Source organism: Salvelinus namaycush, chromosome 5 (genome assembly GCF_016432855.1).
Source record: "Salvelinus namaycush isolate Seneca chromosome 5, SaNama_1.0, whole genome shotgun sequence".
Lineage (NCBI taxonomy): Eukaryota > Metazoa > Chordata > Actinopteri > Salmoniformes > Salmonidae > Salvelinus > Salvelinus namaycush.
Genome location: NC_052311.1, coordinates 57,011,933 through 57,037,075, shown reverse-complemented (window position 1 = coordinate 57,037,075; position 25,143 = coordinate 57,011,933). Strand labels below are relative to the sequence as shown.

At 44.1% G+C, this 25,143-nt stretch overlaps 1 protein-coding gene across 1 annotated transcript in view; it reads right to left on the bottom strand.

Annotated features, from left to right (window-relative positions):
* The window catches only part of LOC120047204 (adhesion G protein-coupled receptor B1-like), a 58,614-nt gene that overhangs the window by 20,869 nt on the left and 12,602 nt on the right, over positions 1-25,143 (bottom strand). The window contains exons 3-17 of the mRNA XM_038992736.1: positions 23,962-24,131; positions 21,963-22,088; positions 21,054-21,224; positions 20,291-20,455; positions 19,678-19,842; positions 19,399-19,563; positions 16,669-16,770; positions 13,002-13,108; positions 12,447-12,641; positions 12,185-12,253; positions 11,704-11,812; positions 9,433-9,576; positions 7,307-7,382; positions 5,412-5,514; positions 4,713-4,756 (exon numbers count right to left, since the gene is read on the bottom strand). Coding sequence (XP_038848664.1) covers positions 4,713-4,756; positions 5,412-5,514; positions 7,307-7,382; positions 9,433-9,576; positions 11,704-11,812; positions 12,185-12,253; positions 12,447-12,641; positions 13,002-13,108; positions 16,669-16,770; positions 19,399-19,563; positions 19,678-19,842; positions 20,291-20,455; positions 21,054-21,224; positions 21,963-22,088; positions 23,962-24,131 — 1,911 coding nt within the window. The remainder of the gene's footprint in view (positions 1-4,712; positions 4,757-5,411; positions 5,515-7,306; positions 7,383-9,432; positions 9,577-11,703; positions 11,813-12,184; positions 12,254-12,446; positions 12,642-13,001; positions 13,109-16,668; positions 16,771-19,398; positions 19,564-19,677; positions 19,843-20,290; positions 20,456-21,053; positions 21,225-21,962; positions 22,089-23,961; positions 24,132-25,143) is intronic.

Below are 25,143 nucleotides of genomic sequence, written 5' to 3'. Positions count from 1 at the left end.
AACCATATTTTCCCACTATGCATGGTGCTGAAATGTCAGACCGCAACTATTTCATTGTTGTTTACAACATCAGACCTTCCACAAGTGGCTAAGTTACCACACAGCTGTTCTAAAACCCTGCCAAAGGTTCAGTTTTAGTCCTCTCTTCATATCGGTCTGACTGCAGGTGCACAGAGAATGACCCAATCGTTGTTGGTTCCTCTTGTCTTCATGGGAGTTGTGTGTTTCTCTCTCCCATGGCACAGTGATGCTGGATGGTACATTGGTGATGTCACACTCCATCCATCTCAAGTTAGCCCTTACATCCTCTTCCCAAACAGAGTGGTCCCCAAAGGGACTCATCAAGACGGGGGGAACATGGTCTCCTGCAGGTCTCTGGGGCTAGTGGCACCAGGAACACACAGCAGCCCCTAGGGTTTTAACCAACCAACAAATCAACAAAACAGTGACAGCCTGGGACTGTGCCTCAGCAGACCTGGGTTCAAATTGTAGTTGTGTTCTTTCCAATACTTCGAAGCATTTATTTGCTTCAGTCTGGAGAGCCCGATGGGCAGGGTTTGCACTGTGTTGATTATACCAGTGGTTCCGTTGCGCTAAGCAGTCTCAATCAAGAGCAGATGAAGTATTTGAAAGAAACCCAATACTATTTGAACCCAGGTCTGTACCTCAGGGCCAAAGACATCTCATCACAACACACCACGGCCTCCAACAGGGTTACCCACAGTGCACCAGGGCCACCTCACAGCAGTCCCTGATAGGGTTACTCATGGTGCATATGGTTGGAGAGTGCTAAGAGGTGAAAAACATGACGAGCAGAGAGAGTGAGAGAGAGAGAGACAGAGAGAGTAGTACAGTCGTGTAGCCCCAGGAGTAGGCTCAGTGCTAACATTAGCACATCACCCTAACAGAAATCCAATATTATAACTCAGCACAGAGTCTCTGTGGATGACACGATTAGGCCGCTCTCCCAACCACACAACACACACACACACACACACACACACACACACACACACACACACACACACACACACACACACACACACACACACACACACACACACACACACACACACACACACATACACACACACACACAGGCCTCACCGCGGTCTAATGGGATAATTTGGGTGGCGGTCCAGCAGCACTGCATGTGTGAACGGTCCCTGCCAACAACAGGCCAGGACCACATGAATGAATGGGACAGCAGGGCCTGCCTGACAGCCACAACATCCCAGGCATCCCTGGGTTAAAATACTATTTGAAATCTTTTAAATAAATAAGCTTAGAGTTTGCTCTAGTCTGCCTACAGAGCCAAATGGGCAGGGTTGGCAACTTTTCCGACATTTATATTGGTTCCATTTTAAGGGATAGGGTCTAGTTTCCTGAATTTCCGCCTGACTAACGTGCCAAAAGTAAAGTGTCTGTTACTCAGGCCCAGAACCCAGGAAATGCATATAATTGGTAGCATTGGATAGAAAACACGTTGATGTTTCTAAAACTGTTAAAATAATGTCTGAGTCTATAACAGAATTGATATGGTAGGCACAAATCCGAAGAAAATCCAACCTGAAGTTTGTTTTTTTTAGCTGGAAACCTATTGTTTCTATGTAAATCCGTCTCCCATATTGCAATTCCTGTGGCTTCCACTAGATGTCAACAGTCTTTATTCAAGGTTTCAGGCTTGTTTTTGAAAAACAAGCAAGAATTTTGAGTTTTGGTGAGAAGAGCACCTGAACAATATCAGTTTTTCGGCGTGCCAGGGAGAGGGTGCACGCTTACTAATTTTCCTTTCCTATTGAACATACTACTTTCCGTATGAAATATTATAGTTTATTTACATTTTAGAATACCTGAGGATGAAATAGAAATGTTTGACTTGTTTGAATGAAGTTTAGCGGTAGCTGTTTGGACTCCTTTGTCTGCATGTTGAACGAGTGGATTACTGAAATCGATGGCGCCAACTAAACAGACTTTTTGGGATATAAAGAAGGATTTTATCTAACAAAACGACCATTCATGTTGTAGCTGGGACCCTTGGGATTGCAAACAGAGGAAGATCTTCAAAAGTAAGTGATTTATTTAATTGCTATTTGTGATTTTATGAAGCCTGTGCTGGGTGAAAAATATGTTGATGTGGGGCACCGTCCTCAGACAATCGCATGGTATGCTTTCGCCTTAAAGCCTATTTGAAATCGGACAACAGAGTTAGATTAACAAGAATTTAAGGTTGTAAATGATATACGATACTTGTATGTTCATGAATGTTTAATATTCCGATTATTTATTTGAATTGCGCACCCTCCAATTTCACCGGATGTTGTCGGCTGGTGTCCCGCCTATCCCTAAAAAGTTTTAAGCAAGACAAGCTCAATCAAGCCCAGGTGAAAATATTTGACATTATTTAAAAAATGGTTTAGTCTGGTACTATAACATCCAGCGATGGAAATCATAATGAATTATGTATTAACTAAAACCAACAGAGAGATTAAAGAACAGGGGAAGCTAAATTCAATAAGAAACAAACTGTAAAGAAAACAAATCAGATTGTGGGTTTCTAAAGAAGCGGAGGTGGGTGAGGAGAGATAAGGTAGAGAGGGTAACTGGGCCAGGTCAGGAGCAGGTTGACGATTATTATTATGAATCTTGCCCTGAAGCAGAACTGAGCGATTTCCACTAGATGGGCCAACTGCAAAGTCAAAATTGGCTGTATCGTAAAATATATATATATATATTTTTTTAGCTTTTTGGTCTTAACATAAGATTAGGGTTAGGCATTAGGGTTAGCAGTGTAGTTAAAGTTAGAGTTAAGGTTAGGGTTAGGTTTAAAATCAGATTTTATTACTTTGTGGCTGTACCAGCTAGTGACCTCTCTGCAGAGCTGCCTCCAGGGCAAGATTCATTACAATAAATGCCAACCTGCAGGCCAGGATGGCAACACTGCTGTTGTTATTGATCCCCCGCCCCAGACCGAAGTGAGAGCCCTAGGAGAGAAGACCACCTGTCTCACACCCGCTTTCCTCTCTCTCTCTCACAGCCCTTATCAACAAGACACCACCATGACAAGGACACCTCCTCACATTTCAATTTCTCTCCCAAAGATTAACTCATTAATCATCGCTGCTGTCCAAGATGTATTTACATTTTGCTTAGAACATGTCACCCCCCTCCCCCTCCCTCGCCTCCCCCTTCTCTCCCCACACTCCCCAACATGGTGGGTGAAGCTAGATTAGATTTTGTTTTGTTCTCTCTCCCTCTCTCTCGCTCTGCCTCTCTATCCATCTTCCTATATCCTCTCGCATCCCTCTTGCTTTCTCTCAACCCTGTATCTCTCCTCTTCCCTCATTGTTCGGTCGTTGTTTCTCTCTCTCGGTCTACATTTCCCTGGTTCAACTTTTTAATGGCAAAAGATCACTCTGTTCTATACCTCGTCTCAGTAACACACTGTGCTTTCTACTCTCTCTTGCTCTTTCTCTCACTTGCACACATCTTCTCTCTCTCTCTCTCTCTCTCTCTCTCTCTCTCTCTCTCTCTCTCTCTCTCTCTCTCACTCACTCACTCACTCACTCACTCACTCTCTCTGTTTTGGGTTTTAAAACAAAATGGGTACTGTAAGTGTATGAGGCATATGAAGAGTGTGTTAAATGGACCCACATTAGCTGTTCACTTGAACTGTGCAACGCATTTCTCTCTCTCTCTCTCTCTCTCTCTCTCTCTCTCTCTCTCTCTCTCTCTCTCTCTCTCTCTCTCTCTCTCTCTCTCTCTCTCTCTCTCTCTCCCTCTCTCCCTCTCTCCCTCTCTCCCTCTCTCTCTCTCTCTTTCTCTCTCTCTCTCTCTCTCTCTCTCTCTCTCTCTCTCTCTCTCTCTCTCTCTCTCTCGCTCTCTCTCTCTCTCTCTCTCTCTCTCTCTCTCTCTCTCTCTCTCTCTCTCTCTCTCTCTCTCTCTCTCTCTCTCTCTCTCTCTCTCTCTCTCTCTCTCTCTCTCTCTCTCTTACTACACATATATACACTCTCTCCCTCTCTCTTTGTCCGACTCAGTAGATCCCAAAGCAATCTCCATTCATCCCTCTGTGTTGTTGCCTTGGTTCGTGTGTGCGTGGCTGCCCAAGAGAGAAAGCTGTGAGCGACACTTTTAATTTTCGACATCCTGCATCACTGTCGGCGCGGTGTTAGCAGCGTGGGGGTTAGTGTTAGCCCCGTCCCATCTCCCATCACCCACAGAGAGGATCTCCGGAACTGTCTGACAAACTCAGCACCTTTCTACAGGGTCAGTGTGTGTCATAGGCACTTCGTCAAGATGAAAAACAGTGTAGCGGGAACAGCAATGGAATACACAGTCACAGTGGGAGATGATGTGATATGAAGCCGTCTCCCAAAGTTCTATCCCTCACTGTGAAGGTCCACACCAGCAGGTGTTTCAGAGCCACGTAGCCAGACGGGTCCACCATAGAAATATAATTACTTTAGTTCCTGGTTATGGGTACACTTCTTACTTTACATCCTGGCCGCTAGTCCACCCATCATGGTAAATTGACTTGAATGAGGATGTCCATTCTAGTAATTCTATTTCTGTTTTCAGAGCCAGGTAGGATCATAGAGGTCCTATAATTCAGTTGATTCAGGCATTTCCACCCACAGGCTCCACACTGCAGCCAGGCAGCCCAGCAGGCACATGGATGTATCACCAGAGAAAGAAATTTACAAAGGCCTTACCTGTCACTCTCGTCCCAGGAGATGCAGGTCTGGTTTGTGGTGCCCTGATCAGACAGAGAGAGAAACGGTCACATGGTTGCCATATGCATAGCCACAGGTTGCAAGGGTGCTGAGGGTGCTGCAGCACCCCCTGAAAAATTACAATAAAAAAATCATCTTCCCGTGGCCATGGACATATGCTCTGATTACAGATGTTCTCATATACCTCCATATAACTCCATGGACATATGCTCTGATTACAGATGTTCTCATATACCTCCATATAACTCCATGGACATATGCTCTGATTACAGATGTTCTCATATACCTCCATATAACTCCATGGACATATGCTCTGATTACAGATGTTCTCATATACCTCCATATAACTCCATGGACATATGCTCTGATTACAGATGTTCTCATATACCTCCATATAACTCCATGGACATATGCTCTGATTACAGATGTTCTCGTATACCTCCAGTTGTGAGGATGATGAAATTGATTTGTCTAGTGCTTTTCTAAGTGCTAAAAGTGCTTTTCAGTGATAAAGGCATGGTAAGTCTTTTGAAATGCTCTCAAATATCAGTACCTTGTGTATTTATGGGATAAGCCACAGGATTAGTCAAGGCCCTTCCTACTCTGTTACACTACAGGGGTCAATTACTACTGAGGTCACTGCTCAGGTCAGAGGGTCAGATGTGAAAGGTCACTCACGTTGTAAAGGTGTGAGAACTGGACCTCCACCGGGGTAGAGAGGGATCCTGGGGTGGGCTTGATGGTCACAGACACCACCTTGGAGTTGAGCACGGTGCTGTTTCTGGAGGGAGGGAGGGACAGAGTGGTGTCACCAGCATAGGACAACACACATGGTCAGGTGACATATCACATGAGAACCACACATCATTGTCATCGTTGTCAATCACTGTTCCCTTCAACCAACTCAAACCTCCCTGCAGAAATACTTCCCCATCCCTACAACACATGTTCCTATCTCTCCCTAACACAGCATACATGTCCCTCAAGACACCCTTGTATGTCCCAGCACTTAACCCATGTCCCATTTGAAATAGACAATGTTTCACAGTCCCCACACTCTGACTCCTCCCCCCTACTCTCTCTCATCCGCAACTTCTCCCTCTCTCTCTTTCTCCCTCTCACTCTTTCTCCCTCTTTCTCCCTCTTTCTCCCTCTCACTCTTTCTCCCTCTCGCTCTTTCTCCCTCTCGCTCTTTCTCCCTCTCACTCTTTCTCCCTCTCACTCTTTCTCCCTCTCGCTCTTTCTCCCTCTCACTCTTTCTCCCTCTCGCTTCTCAGAACGCAATCAGTCAACATAAACACTTGTGTCAGCCAGTCTCTGTCTGAAACTGATCACATTTCCTTGAAGGGGAAAAAGATTCTGAGGGGGAAAAGGAAAGAACAAATAACTAACTAGGCCTGGGTAAAGACAAAATAGAAGAGGAGTTTCCACACGCACACCCTGGGGTGAAAGTAGATTTCATTTGTTATCGGTACAGGACACCCAAGCTCGCGCACAATACATTTTTTTATCGCCTTGGTGTAATCATATAATTACATAGGCCTATAGAATCCCTATTCATTTTGTATATGATCTCTGTGGGCCTTGTGCCCTAGACCTAGTGAAGATCTGTCATATCACTTCTAACATGTATTACCTTTTAATGTGGCATAAAAACAACCAGTCATGATGTTTTCAACTGGTTGTCAAACAATCACTTCAAACGCGCACGTTCATCCACTTGCAAATAATTCCAGCTTCCTAACCCCAACAGTGCACTGTGCACCCGCAATTTGGTGAATGGAAAGAGGCATCTGTTACAAAACCTTTTACTGCAGTGGGCTAAATCAGGGTCACACAGGCTGTTTCTTGGTAGTGTTAAACAAATCTACTTTGAAACTAAAGTATACACCTCACATACATGGTTATGGGCTTAAAAAGAGACACCTGTACCCTGTCAGATATAGAGTTGAAATGTATTAACTTGTGAGTTTGCATCCCAATATTACGCTTGATATACATCACAGAAGACTGAAATATAACAAAACCATTTGACATGGAAACACCGGATTTTCGGTGGGTTTTTGAAATAACGTTTATTAATTATGAAATTGTGAAAGATATTAATAACATTCCACCTATCAGGCCACTAGGTCATTTGACCGCAGGAAAGGGCTACAAAATACATCAGTTTGCAGTGAATGAAGTATGTGGGAGGGTTGAGTGTGATTCCGCCACGCTAGCCTGTGTTCCTCCATCTCATTATCCATGCACATAACATTGACATAATAGAGAGAACACTCCTCACTGGACGAGAGAAAGCTGTAGCTCACAAATACACATGCAGTTTGAATGCATGTGCTTAGCATAAAGCAGTTCTCTGAAATGTTATTCATTCTAGCTCCTTCAGACAAGAGACTAAGGAACTACGTGGTAGCATTCAAAGCCCATTAGCCACCAATCAAAAGAGCTTCTGGGATGCGTTCTGTGCTGGGCTGCGTTCCAAATGGCACCCCATTCCCTTTATAGTACACTTCTTTGACACATCCCTGGAGAAAGCATTGTAAGTAGAGATGTCAGTAAACCACTCTCACCTCTGTAGAGATAGGATGCTGCCCAGGTTTCTGTAGAGAACGATCCCGGTGACAAACGCTGACAAGTCATCTGCATCTGGAGTACAACACAGACATGTGCCCACCGTTCAGACACAGACCAACACACACACACGAATAGACACAAATGAGATGGAGAGCGAGAGCGAGAGAGATAGGGAGAGAGAGAAAGAAAGAGAGAGAGAGAGAGAAAGCCCCTTAAATTGAAATTGAATTGAAAGAGAGAGAGGGAGAGAGAGAGAGAGATATGGGGGGAGAGAAAGAGCGAGAGGGACAGGTCAGTCAGAATCCAATAGAAAAGGGAGAGAGGGGGAGAGATGGAGGAGTGACGTGTGTTTGTGTTAGTGTGTCAATGGTGTGTGTGTGTGTGTGTGTGTGTGTGTATGTGTGTGTGATGACCTGCAGCTCTAGTCTTAGTGGTCTGTGTGAAGGACAGCAGGAGAGAGAATACAGGTCAGCCAGTCTCCCACCTGTCCTCTTGGCTCTGTACCTCTGCAGCTGGCCTATATAACTACCCATCTATAAACAGACACTCACACGGCATCATCACTCACACACAAACACACTTACATACAGACTTACTCATAATCACTAAATAGCCATTTAAACAGACCGAATAAACATGTTTACACATACATGCACTTAAACACACTTAAACACAAACACACACACACACACACACACACACACACACACACACACACACACACACACACACACACACACACACACACACACACACACACACACACACACACACACACACACACACACACACACACACACACACACACACACACACACACACACACACAGCCAAATGCAAAAGGCCAGAGGACACTGAAACGTTTTCCACTGTCACACAACAATGTGTTTCATGCGACAAAAATGGTTGCCATGGTAGCAGGGTTGGGCATGGCATGCCGTGATGGCAGACTGCACTGGCAAAATAGACAAAAAACACCCCCAGAAAACCCCAGAAAAATATGAGATTTAGTCCAACCTGTGTCACAGCTAAACTAAACTGCTGGGCGGAAGGCCAGAAGAGAAGGACAGGGCCTGAAGCTGTCTCCTGCTGCAGTGTCACAGACAGAAACCCACAAAGTCCATCTGTTCCTCTATCTAAAGGACCTCAGCTCTCTCTCACGCTCCAACACGCTGTGTCTGGCAGGCTGGCAGTATGGATGTGTGCTGAGAGGGCATAGAAGTATGCCAGGCAGCATGCAGAGGGTACTACAGTATACTGCTCCAGGCCAGGCAGCTGAAATCCCATTGGCATCAGGGAGGAACCGAGCGAGAGAGAGGGAAAGTTTGTGTATGCATGCATGTCTGTGTGTGTGTGTGTGTGTGAGTGAGTGTGTGTGACATAAAGTACCTTGCACACCCCTTCATATCATGGGCCTGCTAGCCAATATGTTCAGCCAGAATGATCATAGCAGTAGAGAGGCAACAAACGGAGATATTTAACAATTATACAATGCACCGTTGAGTGTGTGGGGGGGGGTGAGTGTGTGTGCATGTTTGTGTGTGTGTGTGTGTGTGTGTGTGTGTGTGTGTGTGTGTGTGTGTGTGTGTGTGTGTGTGTGTGTGTGTGTGTGTGTGTGTGTGTGTGTGTGTGTGTGTGTGTTTCAAATGTGTTCCGATGCAAGTCCCCCATCTTTACTGCTCTGATAGTTTCAGAGAGGCGACTGAGGAAAAACATTTCAATCAGTGCAATTGGGGAGCCATTTTGGCCCCCTGTGAGCCATGCCCAGTATAGAGCAGCAGGTGAGAGGCTTGAGTGACTGTTGATGTGCTGTTGCCGCCATGGAGACACTTCTACCAGTGGGGGAGGAGATTAGCCTTAATTGCCCCTGATTGGCTCCTGTTGACTTCTGATTAGCAAGTGACTGGCTCATTAGCATGGTAGCCGTGGTAATGATCTATGTCACAGAGAGAGCCAAACTATCCCATTGGCTGAGACTGAGGAACCCCACGTCTCCACACAGCTGCAAGTCTGGAGGCTCTCAAATGTCAAGTGCAATTCCATATGCAAATTTTGTATGAATGTTTTGTTTATGTGTGTGTCTGTGTGTGTGTCTGTGTGTGTTTTGTGTGTGTGCTCTCACCTGGCTTTCCTGTGGAGAGGATGTTCTTGGAGACAGTAACTCTGTCCTCAGAGCTGCGGGCCCAGTCCATCATCCCCTTCCAGCCCTTCATAGGGAAGCTGATGTCTGCATTACCCGCCACTGGACGCTTGTGGATGGATAGAACTGGAGAGAGAGAGAGAGCTATATTTTATTCACTATATAAACTTCTGACTGTTATGGGAATTTTATGAATAATGACTAAATAAGGTATACATTTAATGCAGAATTGTTACATTTAATGTAGAATTGTAACTAACAGAATTCTAACCTGTCTAATAAATGCATGTTTCTACATAGACAAAGAGGAAGAATTAAACAGACACATTTAGACAGACAACTTGTGACCATTGTGAAACTGATAACAGGAAGAAAGTCACCCCACCCAGGGAGGGGAGAGGCCGTTAGGCTTGTAGCAGATTCTGAAACATGTGGTAGCATACGATAAGCCATATATATGTGTTGGAATGGTTTTTAACAGCAGCATTGTCATTTGTCAGAGAGGAGGAGGGACATTTAAGACGTGATGACGTAATGTGTGATATATAGACCAATGTACGTTGTAATACGTTTCTCTCAGAATAAACGGCACTGACTATTTTTAAACTGGTCTCCGTCTGTTTCACTTCCCCAGAATCTTACAACCTCTGGCTGCAGACTGATTGTTTTAATTGAATTGGTTAATGAATATATAGGAATTAAAATTCCTCCAACACTGACTCATGACTTACTTAAGCAATAAGGCCTGGGGGGGTGTGGTATATGGCCAATATACTACGGCTAAGATCTGTTCTTATGTACGACACAACATGGAATGCCTGGATACAGCCCTTAGCCGTGGTGCCTTATGGCTATTATAAACTGGTTACAAACATATTTAGAGCAGTAAAAATACATGTTTTATCATACCCGTGGTACAGTATACGGTCTGATATACCACAGCTGTCAGCCAATTAGCAGTCAGGGCTCGAACCACCCAGTTTATAATGTGTGTTAGCCATTTGTTTGGCCAGCCTCTTCTTTCTCACTGTGTACATATTTAAATACAGTAAATACAGTAATTACTAACTTGTTTATTTTCCTTATCTTTCTCCGTCCACCCACCCACCCACCCATCTCTTGCTCTCTCAGTTTCTCTCTGTGAGGTATGTGGGACTCAGGGAGTGTGAGGTCAGTAACTAGGAGCGGTGTGGCGGTGGGTGTGGGTGGAGGTTCGGCTGCAGTGCAGACAGCGAGGCGGGCAGCGGGCTGGGCAGAGCTAGAAACAGCACCTTACTGCTGGCCCCTCCACTCCTCCACACACTCCCCAGACACGCCAGCTACAGACCTCCCTGTACACACTGTGCCATGTTTATCTGCAGGTCAGCGAGAAGCCAAGCACCTGCCGGTGTGATGCTGTTAGTTTTATAAATATTATATGGTGCGTGAAACAGAGGAGTTCACAGTCACTGTGTTCGTGTGCATGTGTGTGTGCCCGCGCGTGCGTATGTGTGAGTCCATGTGTAAGCAGAAGTTCACAGTCACTGGTCTGGAACTGAGCAGATTGTGAGTGTGATTTTAGGCTCGCTTGAGACACAACCCACTGGGCACAGACGTCAATTCAACGTATATTACACGTTGGTTGAAATGATGTGGAAACAACGTTGATTCAACCAGTGTGTGCCCAGTGGGAACAGCCCAGGATGTCTGTTCTATAGCCCTGTTTGGTTTATGGGTGGTACCCAGGGGGAATGGCAATATTTAGACCTTCTTGCTCACACCCTCTGTTCTGATTCCAAAAGACAGAGAGACTGAACTGACTGAACCAGTGAGATCCACACACACCAGACACAACGCTAACAGATGAGATCCCCTAGTGTCCTGGTTGGGTACATATCCAATTCAGATTCTACAGCTCTGGAATACTGCCAATGTGGCTATGCCTGCTTTTCTACCATGGCCTAAAGACCTAGTATTAACTAGGAGAAGAGCATATAGTTCAATAGGAAAAGTCCACATTGAACGAAACAAAGGCTCAGCTGTCTGAAAACATTACAAGCCATCGAATCCTTACTTTCTCCGTCCTTGTTTCCACAATTCCCGTCAAAGAGCATTGAGGAAGAGGATCCAAAGTCCCTCCCTCGGACCTCCTCCTCCAATGAGCTTTGGAGGAATTCAGGACATGCAATTTGAGAAGAATTGTGGACACAAGAACAGATGAAGCAATATTTTCAGAAACAGCCAAAGAGACAAAGGTCAAAGGAAAAAGCTTACCTAAGTTATCGGTGACCTCAACCATGTCCTGGAAGTCTTTCATCCTAAGACCGTAGACGTCCACAAAGTCTTCCACCAACCGGAACAGCTCCTTGATGTTTGGACCAAACTGAGAGAGACAAGGGGAAGACAAAGAGAGAGAGAGAGAGAGAGAAGAGAGAGAAGAGAGAGAAGAGAGAGAAGAGAGAGAGAGAGACAGACAAGAGGACTGATGATTCATGGAGCGAACACCAAACAGACACCCACTGTTCATATGCATCACACACCATCCATATATCTCCCAGGAGACTGGCATGATGTCACTATGATGCCAACGGCTAGACACAAAGGCACCAGAGAATAGTCATTGAAATGATCTCTGTACAGCACATGGCCGACACATCAAGAAGGAGCACAAACTGTGACCATGCATGCTAGCTCATGTGTGTGCATAAAGAAGTGCCAGTGAGTCTGTGAGAAGAAGAGAAAGAGACCAACTCACCAGTTGTGCTTCTTCCCATCTCTCTCTGTTCTCCTCCATCAGCAGGTTACTGACTGACTGGACAAAGTTCTGTGATCCAGTAGAGAAGGAAGAGAAAGAGAGCGAGGAGGCCATGAGACATTACTCTACAACATTAGCCATCAATTGACCTACTACATTCACTCCAGCCATTTCTTTAACACAAGTCAATTCTAAATGTAGCCCTGACCCAAACCTAATGACCTAATGACTTCCAATCCAAACACATGCTCCCTCCTCTTACTCTCATGTCTGCATTGCTGGGGCTGTTGTAGGCCCTTCTGAAGATCTCTGTCATGTTCTTCAGTACGTCCACTATGGCCAGCAAGTCTCCACTGTAGCTGGTCCCATCGCTGGACGTCACCCTGAGCTTGGTCATCACCTCTGAAACTCCATCCCCCACAAGCCCCCGCTGGGCCTTGGACAGGTGTTCCCGAGTCTGGGGAGGAAAGGTATGAGTGAAGCACTCAGAAAATATCACCATTGAATAGAGGTGATCTTCTGATCACTAACATCGATTTATTGTCTGTCTTCTTAATTTGGTCTTGACCATTTATGGTTTGTTAGTAACACCCCACTGGTCACACACTGGTTGAATCAACATTGTTTCCATGTCATTTCAATGAAATTACGTTGCACCAACGTGGAAAAGACGTTGAATTGACATCTGTGCCCAGTGAGATGTATTGAACTGAGCAGGCAACATATCTCAAATGGCATCCTATGGGCACTTTGTAGCTTCTGTTTTCAGATATACAAGAGTACATTTTCAATCGTTGATCATCTCTCTGGTACTCACCAGTGTTTGGATGCTGCGGTAGTCATTGGAGATACACTTCATATAAGTGGGGTTCTCCCAGTAGGCTATTCCCTCATCATCCAAAGTGCACCGCCTCAGGATCAGCCCTGGATGGGGACACAGACTGGGGAGTTAACATCACTAGAGCCGTGGGATCCTAGAGGCATAACCCATCTTAAGCCAGGCATGTCTTATGGATATCCCTCTGGCTAGGTGTAGATAGGGAAGGTTAGTAAGGGTTTGCTCTGAGACATGGCTGTAGACTCTTATGGCGTCTAACGTCTGAAGCCATTGGAGTCTACAGCTACAGTGTACTCGGAAAGTATTCAGACCCCTTCACTTTTTTCACATTTTGTTAAGTTACAGCCTTGTTCTAAAATTCATTCAATTTTTTCCCCCTCATCAATCTACACAAAATACCCCATAATGACAAAGCAAAAACATGTTAAAATGTTTTGCAAATGTATGTAAAAAACAACAGAAATACCTTATTTACATATAGTAAGTATTCAGACCCTATTCTATGAGACTCGAAATTGAGCTCAGATTAATTATATTTTCATTGATCATCCTTAAACTTCTTATGGCTGCAAGGGGCAGTATTGAGTAGCCAGTTAAATCGTGCCCATTTCAAACGGCCTCGTACTCAATTCTTGCTCGTACAATATGCATATTATTATTACTATTGGATAGAAAACACTCTCTAGTTTCTAAAACCGTTTGAATTATTTCTCTGAGTGAAACAGAAGTCATTCTGCAGCACACTTCCTGACCAGGAAGTGGAATGTCAGAAATCGATGCTCTGTTCAACTTCCTGCCTATACATGGGCATGATACGTAAGAGTCTACATACACTTCATACACCTTCCCCTGGTTATCAAGAGGCGGTGAGAGAAAACATTTCGTGTTTATCTTGGTCTGAGGTGGAATTAAAGCTCTTTGTTTGACGTGACCGTCCACTTCCTGTTTCTGGAGCGCGCGAAAGAGGACATGGATTTGCCTTCTGTTTTGCTCTCGTTATGGACGACTAACATCTCCGTCTTAGATTTTATTTGATACATGTGACCATATCATCGTAAAGTATGTTTTTTCAATATAGTTTAATCAGATTATTGAAATTTTTTCGGGAGTTTTGCCGTGTTCCGTTCTCTGACTTTGTTTACGTTGGAGAGATCCGTGCCACTTGGCAAGTGCGCTTCCTAAATCGAGAGGGAAAATGAAGGTTCTAAATCCAAACACCGACTGTTCTGGACAAAGGACACCTTGTCCAACATTCTGATGAAAGATCAGCAAAAGTAAGAAACATTTTATGATGCTATTTCATATATCTGTCGAACTGTGTACTAGTCGTGGGCGGCCAACGTTTTGGCTACTCTAAGCTATACCGAAGCTGCATAACGTAATGAAGTTATTTTTAGAATTCTAACACTGTGATTTCATTAATAACTAATGGATCTATCATTTCCTATACAACATGTATTTTTTAGTTATGTTTATGAATAGCTATTTGGTCAGAATATGTGTGTCAGAAAAAGTGTCAGTAAAATATCCGAACGTTGTGGGAAATAGTAGCTACGTTAGCATAATGGGTAACCACTGATTTCAGCTCTAAATATGCACATTTTTTAAACAAAACATAAGTGTATGTATAACCTGATGTTATAGGACTGTCATCTGAGGAAGAAAATCAAGGTTAGTCAAAAATTATATATCTTTTGCCTGTTTGTTACGATCGCTTACTTTTGCTACTGGGAAATTGCTTGTGTTTTTGGCTATTGTGGCTACGCTAATATAACTCTATATTGTGTTTTCGCTGTAAAACACTTGATAAATCGGAAATATTGTCTGGAATCACAAGATGCCTGTCTTTCAATTGCTGTACACTATGTATTTTTCAGAAATGTTTTATGATGAGTAATTAGGTATTTGACGTTGGTGTCTGTAAATATTATGGCTGCTTTCGGTGCAATTTCTGACTGTAGCTGCAATGTAAACTATGATTTATACCTGAAATATGCACATTTTTCTAACAAAACATATGCTATACAATAAATATGTTATCAGACTGTCATCTGATGAAGTTGTTTCTTGGTTAGTGGCTATTTATATCTTTATTTGGTCGAATTTGTGATAGCTACTGATGGAGTAAAAAACTGATGGAGTAAGAAAAGTGGTGTCTTTTGCTAACGTGGTTAGCTAATAGATTTACATATTGTGTCTTCCCTGTAAAACATTTTAAAAATCGGACATGTTGGCTTGATTCACAAGATGTGTACCTTTCATATGCTGTATTGGACTTGTTAATGTGTGAAAGTTAAATATTTAAAAAAAATATCTTTTGAATTTCGCGCCCTGCACTTTGAGCTGGCTGTTGTCATAAGTGTACCGACGTCGGGCTTGCACGCCAAACAGGTTAAGATGTTTCTACAACTTCATTGGAGTTCACTTGTGGTAAATTCAACTGATTGGACATTATTTGGAAAGGCACACACCTGTCTATATAAGGTCCCACAGTTGACAGTGGATGTCAGAGCAAAAACCAACCCATGAGGTCAAAGGAATTGTTCGTGGAGCCCCGAGACAGGATTGTGTGGAGGCACATATATTTTTGCAGCATTGAAGGTCGACAAGAACACAGTGGCCTCCATCATTCTTAAATGGAAGAAGTTTGGAACCACCAAGACTCTTCCTAGATCTGGCCGCCCGGCCAAACTGAGCATTCAGGGGAGAATGGCCTTGGTCAGGGAGTCGACAAAGAACCCAATGGTCACTCTGACAGAGCTCCAGAGTTCCTCTGTGGAATTGGGAGAACCTTCCAGAAGGCCAAACATCTCTGCAGAACTCCACCAATCAGGTCTTTATGGTAGAGTGGCCAGACAGAAGCCACTCCTCAGTAAAAGGCACATGACAGCCCACATGGAGTTTCCCAAACAGCACCTAGACATCTTTGGTCTGAATGCCAAGAATCACGTCTGGAGGAAACCTGGCACCATCCCTAAGCATGGTGGTGGCAACATCATGCTGTGGGAATGTCTTTCAGCGGCAGGGACTGGGACACTTGTCAGGATTGAGGGAAAGATGAACGGAGCAAAGTACAGAGAGATCCTTGATGAAAACCTGCTCCACACGCTCAGCACGTCAGATTGGGGCAAAGGTTCACCTTCCAACAGGACAATGACCTTAAGCACACAGCAAAGACAACACAGGAGTGGCTTTGGGACAAGTCTCTGAATGTCCTTGAGTAGCCCAGTCAGAGCCCGGATTTGAACCCGATCAAACATCTCTGGAGTGACCTGAAAATAGCTTTGCAGCGATGCTCCCCATCCAACCTGACAGAGCTTGAGAGAATATGTAGAGAAGAATGGGAGAAATTCAACAAATACAGGTGTGCCAAGAAGACTCGAGGCTGTAGTCAATGCCATAGGTGCTTCAACAAAGTACTGAGTATTGGGTCTAAATACTTATGTAAATGTAATATTTCAGTTGTTGTTGTTTTCTCAAACATCTAGCTTTTTCATTATGGGGTATTGTGCGTAGACTGGTGAGGGATTAAAAAAAAAAATTTTTTTAGAGATATGCTGTAATGTAACAAAATGTGATAAAGTCAAGGGGTCTGAATACTTTCCGAATGCACTTTATGTCTCAGGGTAAAAGGGAGGTAGCTCACCATTGGCATTGGGAGGGCAGCGTACGGCCGCTGTGTCCCCTGCTGGAGTCATTTTCCACACTACGTTGGAGAAGTTCTCTTCTGCACAGATCTCATGAGGCTCTGCACCAAAACCAATCAGAGCAAACGTCAGTATTATACCAATCTGAGTGTCAAATGGGTCGTTCCACAGATTCAGTGCCTTTTCAGAAGTATAACTTTGTTTTATTTCACAACATGTGTACATTCTGTCATAAAGGGCATATGTTCACAGTTTCCCATCTCAAGAGGTTAAATATAGAAAAGACTAGTAAGTGCCAAATAAAGTAACAGGGTTTCCTCTTAAATCAGCCATGAATCCCCTTGTGACAGTTGGAATGGAAGCGTGTTGGGTGCAACAGGGATGGCAATTAAATGCAAGCTTCACAAAATAAGATTCTAGCCTGTCCATTGTCACAACGTGGCCCTTTTGGGTGTATATCATGGCTTCCCCCTCTCTTACTTTCTCTCCCACCCCAGGTTTTACAACAGTCTTAAATTCCTGGTAGAAACTCTCTTCACTGCCATGGCGTATTGAGGGAGAGAGCCTATGGAGAACAAAGACATTATTCTTGCCAAAACTCCTAATCCCCAAAATTTGAGAAATAAACAATATTTCTATTTTTGAGAATGTTGAAGTATTCAACTGTATATATGTAGTGCATCCACTCTGAGTTTCCCGCTCTTGAACTGTCCCCACCCCTTTCCTTTGTCTACCAAGCTGTCACATCGGCTTAGCCCACTAGGGATTTTTCTATCATGTCAGTAACCAATGTATGACCTATTGTGTGTGTGTTTATGTAATTATGTGATTGATTCGATTGATTAGTTAGTAAATAAATAATTAAGCCAATTTGTATATCGCTGATTCCTCATTTGTGCTAGGGTTCGTGCAGATATCCCAGTGTTTGCGACATTCAGTAATGAGACTGATGAGGTAATAATACATTAATAAGTGACTGTAATCGATAAGATATGAAAATATTATGGAAATAAATACTCTTTAATGATTTTCCCGTGGTGCCCCGACTTCCTAGTTAATCAAGTTACATGATTAGTTTAATCACGTAAGGAATAATTACACATAGAGAATTTAGTCTTCACATTTTATGATAGTCAACGCTACGACACTATCTATGGGTATCAGGATTGACGTGTTATCCTCGACCCACTCAGTTTTCTGCCACAAAACACCAGAAAAATGCCAAAAATAGTTAAAACAGCTCACCTTCTTTTACACTATGATTTGATTATAAGATGTTCATTGTTTCTATTGAAAAAAATAGGAATAGTTTCACTAAATTAGTGATTAGTTTCACTAAATTAAAACGAGAGTTCAGTTCATATAACAGGGTTGACCATAAAATGAGGGACACTAATCACATGAAATAAATAATAATCTTCAGATATGACTTTGTCAAAGCAACAAAATAACTAGGTCTTTACAATGATGGTGAAACTTGGAGACATTTTGGGGTTAAGTGTGTTGAAATCTTCCTAGAAGTGACACAGGGTTTGTGTTTGTATTTATAATGGATTTCTATTAGCTGCTGCCAAGGCACAGCCTGGTGTACATTAAAGGGAACTTAATTTAAAGCTAGAATCCTTAATTGAAACAATAATAAAGCTGTCACCCCGCCTGTGTTCTGGTAAAAGCTGAGTGATGGGCCTGGATAAATGTACCCACTCTCAAATTCAATAACAGAGCTATGAATGCAAGGACTGATCATCCATAATATCAAAATTATACTTTTAACCATGTTTTGAGGCTATACTGTGTTTGCTTACATTTTCATTCTTTCCAAACGGTATTTTAAAACATGCTTCTATTTTGGATTCTGATTGGGTTTTGAGAGTTGAACGAAGCTCATGAGGCACTTATAAGATATATTCTTCAAGAATCAATGGGTATATACTGTATCATTCATTTATAAGTCGAAAAATGGATGTAGCAACTCAGGATTCCAGCTTTAATATAGCAGGTTTTTTAATGGCAATATTGGTGCACAACTTCTACTTAAAATATCAAAAGGGACGCAAAAGGCATTCATTTCGTGGAACAACCCAAATATGTTCAATTTTGACAAAACAGGAAGATATTCATTAATTTGGAAAGTAAACATGAGTACAGTATAATAAAAAATGACAGATTGCAGATTGCAGCTCTGAAGGAGATGAGTGCTATTATTCTAAGTCTTTAGCTTCTATTGGTTTTCTCTCTCTCCCTCCCTCTCACTCTCCATCTCTACCGCACCTGCTCTCTCGAACTCTGAATGCTCGGTTATGAAAAGCCAACTGACATTTAATCTGACCTGCTGACCTGTTGCACCCTCTACAACCACTGTGATTATTATTATTTGACCCTGCTGGTTATCTATGAACGTTTGAACATATTGAAGAACGATCTGGCCTTAATGGCCATGTACTCTTATAATCTCGACCTGCCACAGCCAGAAGAGGACTGGCCACCCCTCAGAGCCTAGTTCCTCTCTAGCTTTCTTCCTAGGTTCCTGCCTTTCAAGGGAGTTTCTCCTAGCCACCATGCTTCTACATCTGCATTGCCTGACTTTGGGGTTTTAGGATGGGTTTCTGTAGAAGCAGTTTGTAACATCAGCTGATGTAAAGAGGGCTTTATAAATACATTTGATTGATTGATTGGTTGATTGATTGATAAAGAGCACACCTTTCCATGATTGTTTTTTGACTACTCACCTGGACACCTCTTCTCATTGCAGCGTCGCACCTCCTCCCGATCTCCAGGACAATTTTCACCCCCAAAGAAGGGCCCATAGCAAATCCTCTGTCTCTGTTGGCTCCCCCCGCCACATGTCTTGGTGCAGCCCACCCACAACGTCCAAGGATGCCACTTCCCCTCCACTAAGACACAGAACACAGCTCTAATGGTTAAGATCAGGATAGGCGGATAGTAAACTGATCCTAGATCTGTACCTGTGGGCAACTTCTACACAGAGTTTTGACAGCAGATGTTACCTGGGCACTCCCGTAGGAAGCAGTCTCTGGTCTCTATCCACTCCCCGCGACACTCTGATCCTCCATACGAAGGTCCGTTACACTCCCTGATGCGCTGCATGGTCCCGTTGGAGCAGGACGCAGAGCATGAACCCCAATTAGCCCACTCATTCCACACTCCATCAACTGGGACAGCAGCGAGAGAGAGATAGAGCAGAGAGGGAGAGGGGTATGGGATACAAGAAGAGAGAGAGAGAGAGATAGAGCAGAGAGGGAGAGGGGTATGGGATACAAGAAGAGAGAGAGAGAGAGACAGAGAGAGAGAGACAGAGACAGAGACAGAGACAGAGACAGAGACAGAGATCAAGGTTACTTCTGCACATGTATTAGTTTGTCTACGTCTCTGTGTGCATAATGCAACGTACACACATTGTACAGGCTTTTATTCATCCCTCATACATAAACAAGAACCTTTTCACATGACCTTCTCAGGGATAATTTGTCTCTGTAATTAACTGTAGACGTGACTGCCATGATGACTGAAGTTGTCAAAAGTAGTGCACTATATAGGAAATACTGCAGGGTGCCATTTTGGACACAGATGAATAAGAATCCAGTAAGAAATCTGTGTCACCTGGGCAGACAGCGATGTTGCAGAACTTGGTCTGTTTCTCCGGCCCCATACAGGGGTCTCCCCCAAACTGAGGGGGTTTGCAGCTTCGCGTGCGATCCCGGTAACCACGGCCGCAGGTTGACGAACACAAGCTCCATGGCGACCACTCGTCCCATGTCCCGTGCACTGCAATCAGAGCGGCTAGGGTATGATTTATAGAGAGAACCACACAGACCTTCACCACCACGACAACAACAACAACAACAACAACATCAACTCCAAAACACATAAACATCCAACAATCTATGGTACAAACCAGCCTGTTGCCATAATGCAGTCACAAACATCCTTCTCTCAGTGCCTGCATGGTTCTCCTGTGTAGACTACTCTAACCTTATTTCAGTGTTTAATGTATTCACCTGCATAGTTCCATATTAATGTCCTGGTCTGGAGCGTTACTGTCTGTTACGTAAGAGAAGCCCCAGGATGCATTGCACAGAGAGGTTGGGTAAAGACAGCACCAGGAAGTTGGGCATCAGAATAACTATTCTGCTGCTCAGCAGGTAAGACCCATGTCCATCTCTCTAAGGCAGAGGCTTCTAAAGAGGATTTGTATAGGGCTATAGACATCCATGCCATGGAGTTGTTCAGTGGGAAGGAGGAGTAGAGATCTTCAGGGAGAGAGAGGAGGGCTTGTATGTGTGAGCGGAGCCAGGAGAGTGCTGGAGACGAGGTGCAGCAAGGAGGCAGCCGGGGGGGTGGGGAGGGGGGGGGCTCAGCTTACCTGGACAGATGGCAGAGTTGTTGCAGGGCCTCTGCTCTCGGAGCGTGCCGCTGCACTGGGTGCTGTAGGAGGAGGAGACACAGAAACGCGTGCGGCTCTGCCAGCCCTCACCGCACGTGGCCGAACACACACTCCACGACGACCACTCCTCACCTGACGCAGCCTGGTCCACTGAGGGGGAGGGAGGGAGGGAGGGAGGGAAGGGATGATCCAGGGTGGAGGGGGGAGGAGAAGGGCCGAAACTAATTATCATGCAGGAACAGCCTCCCATTGGCCAAAATAGGAAGGGCTGTGGCATGGTTTGGCGTAGAGGAGATTCTGTGCTGCCAGGCTCTCTGGGCTCTGATTCCATATCCTTAGCATTGACTTTACATACAGTGGAAGGCAATGTGATTGGCTACTGGATATGTCAATCATTTCCCTGGCTGCCATGACTGCCCATTGCATTCAGTAGACCCGGTCAGTCAGTCAAGCCTAGTCAGACCAATGGGAAAAGTTGGTCAGTCATGGCTGTCCAATGGGAAAGCAGGGGTGAGGGGGGACCTGATTCGCTAATTCAGCGGAGGCATCATTCATAGAGAGGAAGGACTTATCCACTTTTCAAGACAGGACACAATCTCCAGTATAGCAGCTACATTCATAACCTCACAAAAGAACAAAACAGCGAACAGTTTCACCCAATTTATTCAGGGTCCATGTTGGAATTAGTGCTGTGGCACTTAGGCAAGAAAGAGTTTGGGAGATTTTGATGGATGTACAGGCCTATGTGAGGGAGGGATTCAGGGATAGCTAGCTATAGCCTTGGTGCAGTGACAGACTATAATGGTAGGAGGTGGTCCTGTGTGGTCTGTGACCCAAGCGGCTGTTAGAGACTGATGCATGGGCTCCCTCTGCGTCCTGTTGTCTTACCTGTCTGTGGGGCCTGCTGTCCACCGCCACCGCCCCGCGTCTTGTCTACCTCGCCACCGCCGCCATCGCGCTTGCGGCTGTCCACGGAGCGAAGTGATTGGCTGCGAGAGAGATGACGGCCTTTGCCTAGAGGGGTGGGGCAAGGCCAGGGGGGGGAGGGGTTAGCAACTTAACCACCAATGGCATTTTGTTTTTAGGACACAACCGTGACGTGATTGGTCACCCAGAAGAGCATCAGCCAAACTTGGGAATTTTGTAATGGGAAACCAGGTGTGGTGTGTGATTGTGTTTGTGTATTTACTGTGTGTTTCGCTGTCTTTTCTGTCTTTGGAACCGTGATTGTCATTGCTCAAACATTTGGAATAAGAACATGGAATTCTGACATTGATCACAATCTATCAAAATACCTATAGTTCTGAAGACTGGAAGAGTGATACAGAGCTATTGGAAGCCCTATTCCTAAGTCCTTCTTACTTCTATAAAATTGATTATATGCACATTGCAGTGTGAGGGTCTCTTTCTTAAGAGTTATGTTTTTGTATTTGCATTGAGAGGTTGACTATGTCTAAATAATAGCATCGATCAAAGTCCCCTTTCCAACATGGCCTCCTTACATCACAATAATGACTTGTTGGACAGAAGAGAGTGGAGGGAATAAAGGACAAGAGAAAATAAAAGTACAGAGAGAAATAACAGAGAAATGAGATTGAGAGAAGAAGAACAAAAGAGAGAGAGAGTCAAAGAAAAGCAGATATTTAGATTGAGGAGGACGTACACACATATACACACTAGTGGTGCGCAGGTCAGCTGTTTGTTCACACACACCCGGATTTGCTAATAACCCATCTGCAACACCCGACAGTATGTGATAAAGTGAAAATCTGAGGCCCGCACCTGACCCTAACCGGCTAATATAGAAAATGCGCTGTGGTCTATAGTCAGAGACGATGGAAATTGGATTTCTAATTCACCTGATTGAGATATGTTCCTGCTTTATAATTTAGGACATTTTGGTAGGTTGGGCTCTGAAAACAACCCAACATGTTTCTGATAACATTTCAGTTTGCCTGGATGCATATTTTATCTAGTTGAAATACTATCAGGTTTTGTGATGCTGAAAAAGATTGCACATCTACAGATGGTATCTAACTGTACATTCTCTCAAGATGCTCAAAGAAAGAAATCATATTTCTCCTGCATTTGGTGTAACATTTTACTGCAAGAAATGCTTAATATTAAGGCTATGTGAGAGGTTGTAGACCTACAGTCAGTGTCCTGATTTCAGTTTCCATTTAACCCATCTCAACAGTAGGCTATAGTTCTCTTGACATGCAATAGGCCTATTTGAAGTCCCCATCTTGCGACTGTTGAATTTGTATAGCGCCTCACAATCATCACACATAACATCGCCGGCACTGCTATCATCTTATTTTACCACTTCACCAAATCTTTCCAAAACATGACTTTTCTGGCCATCCCTTCTCTCTATTTTCAACTCTCTTTTTTGCAGCTTTTCTCTTATTGAATTACAGAAAACTCTGACATTGACCCTTTTGCCTCCGTGGATCGACGTGAACTTTTTCTGCCTGTTCCCAAAAACATTTGGTGTTTGGTGTGTAGACAATTTGGCACGTGTATAGTTAGGCCCTAAAGCTTAGGCTTGGGCACTAATGCCAGATAGTCGAAAAGAACGAAATAAAAATGTAGCCTATTAATAAAAATTACACAAGAATGATACATTTATGGATTTATTAAGGTATGGTTTTCTCTTTATTCAACTCTCCTGCCACCCACCTGCACTTCATCCACACAATATGTCATGACCTAAGCACGCCCATCCCACGGATATAACTGTAGGGATATACCTGCTGGGACTGCAGGTTATGAGTCAACCCGCACATCACTTATGCACATGCACTCACACACACAGAAACAAACACATACACACACACACATGTACGCACACACATGGTCAGGGCAATGTCTTTGTCAAGCTCACCACTGCAGGGCTGAGGGTTACAGGGCCTTCCCTCCTCCACTACTCCCTCACACAGGTATGTCTCCTCTGGGGGAGATTGACAGGTACGGCTCCGGGTCTGAACGCCACCACCACAGTCACTGCTGCACTCCGCCCACTCCGCCCACACACTCCAGCCACCTGTAGGGGCAGACACACACACACACACACACACACACACACACACACACACACACACACACACACACACACACACACACACACACACACACACACACACACACACACACTCACACTCACACTCACACTCACACTCACACACACACACACACACACACACACAGTTAGCCACTGTTTTCGTGCGAAACATCCCTTTAAATGAAAACATAAAGGTGTTCAGGAGTGATAAATGTCATTGTCATTTCAGAATCCCTGTCCAGCAATTCTCATTTGAGGGTGCTCCATTAAGATGTGGCTGCAGTTATGAGGAAGAGGAGGAGGAGGAGGAGCGTATAAATAGCAGCAGCTGAATGATCTTCTTCTTTAAGCCTGCATCCAAAATGGTACCCTATTCCCTATATAGTGCATTGGGCCCTGATCGAAAGTAATGCACTATATAGGGGATAGGGTAGCATTTGTGAAACCGCCTGTGTGTCTTCTCTATATCCTATAGTTCATGAATGTTTAATGGGGCAGACAGATGCCTTTCAGCTCCCACAGGCCCCCACAAATATGTATTAATCTGCATGAATAGAACATGATGCTGGATGACATCCAGACACACACAGTTTTAATTACTCGCAAATCAGTTTCCTCAGGGCAACTGGCGGGGTGGGGTGAGAAGGAAGGGAGGGCCTTGAAGTGCACAGAGCACTTGAAACAGTTAATTGATATATTTATATATATACTGTATATTTATATTTATATATATATATAGAGAGAGAGAGAGCGAGAGCGAGAGCGAGAGAGAGAGAGAGAGAGTGAAAGAAAAGGGAAGAGGGGCAATGTGTCATTAAAATGCTTTACACCCAGGTAATCCAAGTTTTAAATGAATTCCATCCATACAATCTAAGGACAGAGAATAATCTTTTTCAATGGAAAAAAGCCTCAATATTGTTTCTGAATTTAGCTGTTGACCATGCACCACTGAGCACAGTCAATACCCATTTGTTTTCTCCAGGATGACCGACTGAGGCCAGATTG